Source organism: Oncorhynchus mykiss, unplaced genomic scaffold, assembly GCF_013265735.2.
Source record: "Oncorhynchus mykiss isolate Arlee unplaced genomic scaffold, USDA_OmykA_1.1 un_scaffold_519, whole genome shotgun sequence".
In the NCBI taxonomy this organism is placed as follows: Eukaryota; Metazoa; Chordata; class Actinopteri; order Salmoniformes; family Salmonidae; genus Oncorhynchus; species Oncorhynchus mykiss.
Window position 1 is genome coordinate 32,197 of NW_023493966.1, and position 11,437 is coordinate 43,633.

Consider the following 11,437-nt stretch of genomic DNA (forward strand, 5'->3'; position numbering starts at 1 on the left):
CAAAACCTTTTCCTCCTTAGGAGATTGAAAAGATTTGACTTGGGTCCCCAGATCCTCAAAAGTTCTACAGCTGCACCACCGAGAGCATCCTGATCGTTTGCATCACCGCCTGGTATGGCAACTGCTCGGCATCTGACCGTAAGGCGCTACAGAGGGTAGTGCTTACGGCCCAGTACATCACTGGGGTCAAGCTTCCTGCCATCCAGGACCTATATAATAGGTGGTGTCAGAGGAACACCCATAAAATTGTCAGAGACTCCAGTCACCCAAGTCATAAGACTGTTTTCTCTGCTACCACATGGCAAGTGGTACCAGACCGCCAAGTCTAGGAGCAAAAGGCTACTCAACGGCTTCTACCCCCAAGCCATAAGAATGCTGAACAATTAAAAATGGCCAACGGACAATTACATTGACGACCCCCCCCCCCTATTTGTTGTGTACACAGCTGCTACTCGCTGTTTATTATCTATGACTTCACCCCTACCTACATGTACAAATTACCTCAACTAACCTGCACCCCCGCACACTGACTCGGTACCGGTACCCCCTATATATAGCCTCGTTATTGTTATGTTATTGTGTTACTTTTTATTATTTTTTACTTTAGTTTATTTGGTAAATATTTTCTTAACTCTTCCTGAACTGCATTGTTGATTAAGGGCTTGTAAAGTAAGCATTTCATGGTAAGGTCTACCCTTGTGACAAATAGAGTTTGATTTGATTTGTTCCAAATGTTTTGTGCACTCAGTGTACAAACCCGGCTCCCCACTTCCATCTTTATAACCATCCCCCTGCAATAACAAACACATTAATCAAGGCTCTCATGTTACATCGTACACAATAAATCCCTATCAAGCCTTTGCCCCCCCTTGGGGTCCCTCCCCGCTTCCCCCTCCCTCCTGCCACAACAGAGGGGAATCAGGGGGGTGGGGGGGTGGCATCAGGGGGGAGTCAGGGCCGATCCCCTCCCCCTGGGTCTTTTAATAGACCTGGCTGGAGTTAGAGCAGCAGCTGCCGGAGTGTGTCTGCACCACCTCTCCCCTGTCCCTGTCTGTCCCCTTATCCTGCTTTCTCTCTCTCTCTCTCTCTTTCTGTCTCTGTCTCTCTCTCTCTCTCTCTCTCTTTCTCTCTCTCGTTCCCTCTCATTCCTTCTCTCTCTCTCTCTACTACCCCTCCTCTCTCTTTCTCTCAACCCCACTCCTCATCTCTCTCTCTTTCTCTCTGCTACCCCCCTTCCTCTATCTCTCTGGAACTCTCCTGTCCTCTTTCCCCTATCTCTGCTTCAACCCCCAAACCCTTACCACCTCCCCTTCTCACACACACTCAACTGCACACCTCACAATCACACACACCTCACACACAGGACTACCATTCCCGGACCAGTCACCATGGCCGACAAGAAGGGCGCTGCTGCCAGCAGCAAACTGTTGGTGAGGAAGAAAGAGAGGACGACAAAGACAGCGGTGACTGTGGAGGTCAAGAAAGAGGTCAAGAAAGAGGTGAAGACGGAGATGAAGATGGAGATGAAGAGGGAGGTGAAGAGGGAGGTTAAGTCGAGTTTAGTGAAGAAGGAGGAGAAGGTCCTGGCAGTGGGGGAGAACGTGGAGGGGAACGGAGATGTCCCAATGGAAGAGGGAGCCACAGCTAACGAAGACGTGGCTAATGGGGAAGCGGCTGCGGCTAAAGCTAACGGAGAAAATGGGGAGTACGAACCCATTGAGCTGCCCCCTTGGGAGATCATCGAAGGGTGGGTGACAACAGATACCATGTGTGTGCGTGCTGTATGTCTGTTGTCGGCAGCTGGTGTGCTGTCATTCTCATTTCATTATACATACAGTGCCAGGGACTTGCCTTTCATATCATTACTATTCAAGTCTTGTTTCCTACAATACAGCTGAGTAGTTACATAGTAGTTACCAAAGTACAGAGTAACTTACTACTCTATATGGCAGTTACTATGTTCAACTGAGTAATAACGTAGTTGTTACCAAAGTAGGCATAAAGAACTGAATGTAAAGTGTTGCCAAATGACCTTTAGAGGGATGGCGAGGGTTACTTTTCCTACTCTGGAGAGAAAGATCCACTGTCATTCCAACATGACGGGAAGAAATGGCTTTAGAACGTTGTGAAACACTGAAAGACATTGTAGAACATTGTGGAATGTTCTACAACTCTGTTGAACACTGGAATGTTCACAGTGGTTTTGTTGTGTCTGTCCATACGACTCAACATTGTGACAGCAGTGAAACTCTTAACTAAGTGGTCAAATGTTAGGTAGGAACACAGCCACTGAGTTTTACCATAAAGTCAAATTAAATCCAAAATGAAGGCATACTGTTTTGGATCGTTTCCAACCCATTGAGGCCAGACAGAAAATGTATGGAAGTTCCATTATCATTACCTTCACAGTGATGTCTGAGGGCTTAAATATGCCTCCACAGATTCCAACCGGCCCAGTCATTGGTTATCCACCAGAGGCCTGGATAGTAAAGTTGCACAGTCATTGGTTGATCACCTGTGAGTTTGTGTGTTAGCGTGGTGGGTCATGTTGCAGCAGTGAGAGGCTTGGTTCAGATATAGCTCAGGGGGATTTTTCCATTCTGAGATGATCTGTGTTTGGGTTCCTGTTTAGGGTGAGATTTAAGGGTCTTGGTTTCGGAGGTCATCTTGGGACTGAAGGGCCCAGAGCCCGGAAATACCCTCTGATTTTGTTTATCACCCCTCCATCTGGTGGATCTGTTGTCATCCTTTGGGTATGGCTGTGATGGGGGTTACATTTGTTAACACTGCAACAAATGGAATATAGATGGTGCATATGTTGCGAAACCAAGGGATAAAGTGTAATACTTCCCAGTCACCCACTTTGTATGCGTTTCAGCTATGTTTTTTTTATTACTTCAGATGTGTTGTCTTCTTGAAAGTGTCCTGACTTGGTTCAAACCAGCATGACAATATACATAAAGGAACGCAATCAAAACCAGCACGACAACATGTCGGAAGGAAGGTGAACAAGTGATAAGAAAAGAGTCATTCTCCATATTTTTGGACAGGGCTTCTGTGTCTGTGAGTGTCACGTCTGGTAGAGCACAACCTGACTAACAGGAGATCTGCCAGTCAAAGGGGATAAGACGTTATGAGTTTGAAACACACGGCCCTCTTAAAACAGGACATGCCCAAACAACAAACCCTCAGCCGTTTCTGTGGACAGAGCCTACGCATTACTCAGTGATTACTGGTGTATTTCACTTTCACAGTTGACTCAAGACATTCATTAAAAGCCTACGGTTAGACAAACAAAATAGCTGACTCATAATCAAAACATTTGGACTGGGTCAGGTTTCCGGAATGCCTGTCATGATATGGACCTGCCTTCCAGAGAGGACTCCTGAAGAGCTGTGACAGCTTGGAAATAAATGATCGTAAAAGTAGTATGCACTTCGTCTAGTTTACGGTGAGGCACTAAAACTATTGTATTCAACAAGCGACTGTTCCCCTTCACCATCTGACTACATCACAATATACAGTAGCATAGATTATTACTAGACAGGGTAAAATGGAAAAACAATTGAAATAGATGAGCACAAATATGAGCTTTTTGCTCTTGATTTTGGGTTAGGGCGATGATAAAGGTTAAGAACAGGGTTTGTGAATAGAGTTGTGTCCATAGCTAGATAGTGTAGTCCTGTCCAGTTAGTACCAACCACGTACCGTACCAATGGGGTGATCTTGAGCACCTCGGGCCACACAAAGCCCTGGACGCCATGGTTAATGTTGATGTGGGTCATTGAGTCAGAAGGCTAAAAATACAGAGCTGGCATTCCACGCTAAGCCACACCAATACCCTAAAATTAGTCCTGCGTACCCCCGTCTGTCTGATATAAGACATCATTTCTTATTATATACATTTTTTTACCCCTTTTTCTCCCCAATTGGTAGTTACACGGACTCAGGAGAGGAAAAGGTCGAGGCACATGCGTTCTCTGAAACACAACCCAACAAAGCCGCAGTGCTTCTTGACACAATGCCCACTTAACCATGAAGCCAGCCGCACCAATGTGTCAGAGGAAACACCTTACACCTGGCGACCATGTCAGTGTGCACTGTCCCTAGCCCACCACGGAAGTCTCTGGTGCGCAATGGGATAACAATATCCCTGCCGGCCAAACCCTCCCCTAACCCGGACGACACTGGGCCAATTCTACACCGCCCCATGGGTCCCCTGGACACGGCTGGCTGTGATTGAGCCTGGACTCGAACCCATAATCTCTAGTGGCACAGCTAGCACCTGCGATGCAGTGCCTTAGACCACAGCGCCACTCGGGAGGCCCTTATAGGAGTGATTCTGTAATGATAACTGTATAACACTTGTACTCTTAGAACAAACACTTCTATATATATACGTTTGGGTTGACAAAATGTTCCAAGGTTAAATAACCTTGAATAGAGACCTGAAGGTAGAGAACCCTTCTCCCATTTGTTAAATTAAACCCATCCCCATATTCCCTCTCCATCCAGGGACCGCATCGACCCGTTCCAATTCAAGTTCCAGTTCAAGAACGTGGAGTACTCGTCAGGTCGTAACAAGACGTTCCTGTGTTACCTGGTGGACAAAGGGAAGGCTGATGCCGGTCTGATGAGAGGTTACCTGGAGGATGAACACTCAGGAGCCCACGCTGAGCAGGCCTTCTTCCTCCAGACACTCCCAGACTACGACCCTGCTGTCAAATACACTATCACCTGGTACGTACACTACAGGTCAAAAGTTTTAGAACACCTACTCATTCAAGGGTTTTTCTTTATTTTAAAAATGTTCTCCATTGTAGAATAATAGTGAAGACGTCAAAATTATGAAATAACATATGGAATCATGTAGTAACCAAAAAGGTGTTAAGAAAACTTCTGAAGCCAGCTAAATAATTATAAAAATGATGGATATTACCTAACATTTAGGTACATATAAGTGTCTTATATTGGTTGAAAGCTTATATTCTTGTTAATCCTACTGTACTATCTGATTTACAGTAGCTATTACAGCGAAAACATGCCATGCGATTGTTTGAGGATGGCGCCCCACATCAAAATATTTTTCCACTGGCACAGGTTTCATAAATTTACAAACAGCGATGAAATATTCACTTTTTGAAAATCTTCCTCTGATTTGTCATCCAAAGGGTCCAGTTATAACATGTAGTGTTGTTTTGTTAGATAAAATCCTTCTTTATATCCCAAAAAGTCAGTTTAGTCGGCGCCATCGATTTGAGTAATCCACTCGTTCAACATGCAGAGAAAGGAATTTGAAAATCTACCACTAAACTTTGTTTCAAAAAGTCAAAATATGTTTCTATATACTCCTCAGATACCCTAAAATTTTATCAAACGATAGTATTTCTTACAGAAAGAACTATGTTCAGTAGGAAACCGATTTTAACAGGTGTGTCCTGTCTTCATGGTGCACGCAAACACAAGACTGTGTCCCTGTACTAAAACTGATATTTCTTATTAATTTTTTCTAAAGTTACAAGCCTGAAACCTTGAACATAGACTGCTGACACCCTGTGGAAGCCATAGGAATTGCATCCTGGGAGCTCATTTTCAGTATGCCCTTATACTTGCCATTGTAAGAGCATGGTCTCTCTCAAAAAACTTCTGGTTGGTTTTTCTTTAGATTATCTCCTACCATATCTGTTGTGTTATTTTCTCTTCCATTATTTTAATATTTCTACAAACTTCAAATTGTTGTCTTTCCAATGGTACCAATTATATGCATATGCTGGCTTTACGGCCTGAGCTACAGGCAGTTTACTTTGGGCACGTCATTCAGGCGGAGATTGAGAAAAAAGGGGCCTAGCCTAAAGAAGTTTTAAGAAAAACCCTTGAATGAGTAGATGTTCTAAAACTTTTGACCGTTAGCTTTCAGTATCTCTCGAATACGCTGTCACCTGATATGTATCTCTCCAATACACTGTAACCTGGGACATATCTCTCAAATACACTGTAACCTGGGACATATCTACAGTATTACTCAGTCAAGTACACTGTCACCTGGTACCTATCTCTCAAACACACTTTCTCCTAGTACATATCTATCAAATACACTATAATCGGGGACATATCGCTCAAATACATGGTCTCCTGGTACATATCTCTCAGACACATATCTGCGAAATACACCTGGTAACTATTGGCCTTCACACAGTCACCTGGTCCATATCTCTCAAATATACCGTGACCTGTGAAATCTCTCTCAAATACACTGTCACGTCCATACAGTATCTCCGCAGAGAGCTGTGACTCGTTTCACAGAAATTTAGCAGCACTTAATGAAACAATTAGAACCCTAACTATGACCTCATCATCTGTGCCTAATTCAATTTTACCTTCTCCCCTGTCCCAGGTACATGTCATCCAGTCCCTGTGCGGTCTGTGCAGCTAAGATCGCAGAGGCCCTTCAGGCCAGGAAGAGCATCAAGATGACTCTCTTCTCAGCCCGGCTCTTTGAGTGGGAGGATCAAGACATCCAGGCGGGGCTGAATGCTCTGTCTCAAGCAGGGTGCAAGCTGAGGATGATGAAACCCATGGACTTCACCTATGTCTGGGACACTTTTGTGGAGAATGACGACCTAACGTTCACCCCCTGGGAGGACTGCCAGGACAACTACGAGTACTACCACGAGAAACTGGCAGACATCATGCAGTGACTACAGTGAGTTAATGTAGTGTTACTGTAGTATGACTAGAGAATCTGGCCGATATCATGCCGTTATCGCTGTGAGTTACTGTGGTATTACGATCAACTGGTCGACCTTCAAGGCATTCCTAGTAGATCCCCAAACATTTATGTAGAAAAGCCAACGATTAAAGGCTTGCTCTCCTTTTGTTCTTCGTGCTGCACTGTTGGTGCACTTGATTCAGAAGCCCTGCACACTGGGTAGGCAAAGTGTTCCCATTTTGAACCATTTCATTTGTCTGAATAGAAAAACTCTGCCTACACGGCAGACGGGGAGATCTGTGGCTAACTCCAGTGCATCTACTTTGCTGGCCAATTGGATATCTCAAATCACTGTGCATACCTACAGCTTCCATGACCCCGTCCACAGCAAAGTGTGATGCCACGTGAGATTTCGTAACTGTCAAAGAGCACAGCAAAGAGAGCCTGCCAAATATAGCAAAGAGCTGCAGTTTTTATGAGTGAGTTTTATTCAACACTGTCAACACTGTTTCTATTCAACACTATTACAAAACTTAAAACAAGCTTCTCTCTACTTCGACTCCCGCTGCAATGTATGCGAAGCCAAGTGTATAGATAGCCCTGCGTTTGTATTATTATTAGCAGCTCGTCGTGTCTATTTTAATATCGAGGAGTATTTCACTTTCTCTGGTCATAGGAACAACATGAATTTGTGCCTGAGGCGGTGTGACTCGAGGTGGTTCGCCTTCAGGTGGAAGACTGTGTCTTCTCTCTAGTCAGTCTCACTGGAGGAAAGAGCAGGGACCGTGAGAGGCAGACCCTCTGCTGCTCTCTCCCTCCCTCGAGACTAATGCCATTGTCGTGTCTTTACTATCATTTACTGAAGACCGATAGTTTTTATCAAAGATTCTCTGTAATTAGTTACTACGCGATCAACTGATTAATCACGTAACTAATTAACTATGAAATGAACCAAGGAAAAATGTTCAGATTACAAAGTTATAATTTCCTAAAATAACTTTTCAGATATTTGATCTGATCAATTAGTCTTCAAATTAATTAATTATTTACTTTACCTCACGTTAGTCTCATTCCAAACGTCGTAATTTGTTGGTTATCTGCACGAACCCAGTCTTCACTATGAGTCACCCATACATCAATTGTCTTAAATAATTTATTTATTACTAACTAAGTAATTCACAGAAATGCATAAACAAACAAACAAAGGTAAATGTAATGATAGGAGGATGTGCCCTAGTGGGCTAAACCGGCATGGCGGCTTGTTAGACAAAAGGGGAAGTGGGGGTCAACTAAGAAGTCACTACAGAGTTAATAATTATAACAATTGAAATGCTAATCCTTTACACATGAACGCTCACTCATTCAGGAACAATTTCAATCAATATATATATTTACGCTCAGTGTGTCGTCTTGATGGCTGGTGAAAAGTCTTTATTTTGTAGAATTGTCCATCTCTCTCCCTCTCTCTCTCTGTCTTGGTTAGAGGGGATAGTTCAAAGTGACATTCGTTATAGAATGGATGTTTCGGCGGTTGTCGTTCTTCGCGTTCAATGATACCGAATTCCGCAATGGTCTGCAACCTTTAGCCATCTCGTAATTGGGGAAAGCTCGGTCTGGTGATAATTTCTCAAAGTTGGGTTTTATACGGAATGGCAGGAAAGGGCTGTCCCAGGATGTCTGACCCTAATTGGGCTCAGGGGCGGTCCTCTGATTTAGTTCAAATCCAATTCCCTTTTTGAGTTTTCCTTCATTAAACAGTCCAAAATCACACTGTAAAATTGTGTAAACAGTATCATACTCACTCATTCATCTTATACAACAATTAGATGTAAACCTTATATCTGGGGCTATTATATAAACAGCGTTATGGTAATGTGGCCAACCCATCTCGCATGAGCTTCCCAAGTTGTGACAAATGGACCAGTTCGTAGCTGGATTCTTCACCGATCTTTTACACTTTCTCCAAAACATGAGATGTGTTCGTACCTCTGTGAGTTCTGTGAGGTGGGAGGATTTCCTTTGTCTCCATGAAAAACTACTCTCTATAACTGTGTGTCCATGAGGTCTTCTCAGGAATTTACGACCTCTGACCACAGTAGCCTAGTTGAAGGAGGCAAGGATGGGCTTGCTATACCCGAAGAGGCCAACGTCATGACACCATGTTCAAATTATTATATATATATTTTTATTTAACTAGTCAAGTCAGTTAAGAACAGTGACGGCCTAACCCAGACAACGATGTGCCAATTTGCACCGCCCTATGGGACTCCCAATCACAGCCAGATGTGGTGTAGCCTGGATTCGAACCAGGGAGTGACACCTTTTGCACTGAGACACAGTGCCTTAGACTGCTGTGCCACTCGGGAGCCCGATTGGCAACTCGGATATCTCAGACTTCCGACTTCAGTGCATTCAAGACATCTGGGAACTCAGACCGACCTGAAGTTCACTGTTGTCATGATTTTGTTTTTTTTCCCAGCTGTCTTGAAAGTACCATGACCATCAGACCAGCAAAATAAAAAAGCAAATGATCTGCAAATTATTTTAATTTATGCTCAACTGTGCCTCTACACCAACTGATCTATTTTGTTATCACATTTAATATGGTCTGAGAATAACAATATTGGCAGGCCAGGCATATAGTTAATATGCTGTGATAATGTATGAGGCCTACTGCACAAACCACATTCCTACAGAACTGTTTTCTGAGCGGTAGAGCTCACCTTGCTTTTTGACTGCGAAAGTGATCTTGACTCAGAAATTGTCGGTGAACACTGCTATAGTAAAACTAGATACACTGACTGACATCATGCAGTGATCACAGTGACTTACTGTAATATTACTGTAGTATAACTAAAGATAAACTGGCTGAAATCATGCAGTGATCACAGTGAGTTACTGTAATATTACTGTATAACTAAAGAGAAACTGGCTGACCATGCAGTGATCACAGTGAGTTACTGTAATATTACTGTATAACTAAAGAGAAACTGGCTGACATCATGCAGTGATCACATTGGGTGGAGGGAGAGGAACACACATACAGGCCATAGGCCAACATATGCACACTTATGCAGGCACAAATACACATGCAGGTATTCAGGGATGCAGTCATTGATCTCAGAAATGTGTATTTTTCTCATGCAAAACCAGTGAGGGGCCAGAACAATGAAGCCAACGAGGATGACGCCAGAGAGAAAGACAAACAGATACAGTTACTGTTTTCCCCTGGCTGATCCACTGCTGCCTAATGGGGGCAGCTGCTAACATTTCTGGGGAGACTGGAAGAGGCAGAGGAGAAAGGAAGAGACAGGGGAGGTGGGGAGGTATGGAGACAGGGGAGGTGGGGAAAAGCAGGAAGGTAAGGAAAGGCTGGAAAAGACAGATCAGGTAGGGGCAGGGAGAGGCAGAGGGAGGCAGGGGGAAGCAGAGAGGTGCCTTGGGAGAGAGGCTGGAGATACAGGGGAAGGCAGGGGTATACATGGAGGCAGGGTGTCGATAAGCATTGAATGTTAGGGCCATGAGAAGGGGTAGAAGAGTCATCAATCAGCCTGATAACCAGTCAGTGTGGGCTTCAACCCTGGGGTTCTGATCCTCAGAGAAAGCCTAAAGGTTAGTTAGAGTCAACAGAGCGTGATGTGTAGTATTCCTGTCTTTCTGATGAAGCGATATCAATAACTTTTGAGTTGCTGTGGATTTCAATGCTCGCTCATTCCCTCCTCTCTCTCTCTTTTTTGTCTCTCTGTCTCTGTTGCTCTCTCTGTCAGGAATGTTGTCAGCCCAGAATTATCCCATCACCTGCCACCTCCACTATCTAAGGTCCTCAGTGATGTGCACAGGACTCAACCAATCAGAGGGCAGTTTGTGTGCTTGTGCGTCAAGCCGTCCTGCTGTGTTTGTTTGCCTTTATGAAGCCAGTTCCAGACCACCTCCTCCACATGGAACTCTCTGTCCCAGCTTCCACTCGCTATTCTGGGGTTGTCCTCACAGGACACATGGATCTGTGGATCAATCCTCAACCTCAAGATAACAGCTTTGCAATTATGTACTATTGGTTATAATTCAAGTATAAAAAGTTATTTTATTACAATTTAAGTTATAATAATAATTCATCCTTCTCCTTCTGTCCTGAAAGGACGTTTCATAACTGCACCAATGTTACCTCTGTCATCCAGAGGACTAGAATGATATTCTATGCATGAATATTCATATAGATATTGTTCATGACAATACCCCAAACTGTTAAGTTCTAGAGAATTAAGTTTGTTATTGTTATTAGGAGTAATTCAACATTTGTGAGTTATGAGATACGTTCAATATCTTTTACACATTTTAATGAGGCAAAAAAAAAAACATGAATGTTACTTGGTGTTCGTTTTAAATAGTGATTGAATGATCCAACATTTCTTACAGAAAGACTGAATAGAGATTGTAGCGTGAGCATGAGCACACGATTTCAACTTCAAGATTATATCGATCTGCCTGTAGAAATTTAAGCAAAGTACATTATTTATACACAGTGAAAATAAAGAAGTGTGGAGTTTTAAAAGTGTTGTCTTTTTCTCATTTTTAAGTCATTGTTAGCACAAATAGAACTGACAATTTGGATTTGAAATAAATGTGGTTGACCCCTTTTTCTTGTTGTGACAACTAAAGTCATCTACTTCCCTTTAAATGATACTTCCCTTTAAATGATACTTCCCCCCCCCGTCTACAAGTTTCCATATA

General features: G+C 43.3%; 1 protein-coding gene across 1 annotated transcript; it reads left to right on the forward strand.

Moving 5' to 3' along the window:
* Positions 1 to 1,184: 1,184 nt before the first annotated feature.
* On the forward strand, positions 1,185 to 11,258 carry LOC118959023 (C->U-editing enzyme APOBEC-2-like). The gene is made up of 4 exons (XM_036974395.1): positions 1,185 to 1,747; positions 4,516 to 4,740; positions 6,395 to 6,703; positions 10,477 to 11,258. The coding sequence occupies exons 1-3, from the start codon at positions 1,389 to 1,391 to the stop codon at positions 6,696 to 6,698; spliced, it is 888 nt and encodes a 295-aa protein (XP_036830290.1). The 5' UTR covers positions 1,185 to 1,388; the 3' UTR covers positions 6,699 to 6,703; positions 10,477 to 11,258.
* The last annotated feature ends 179 nt before the right edge of the window (positions 11,259 to 11,437 follow it).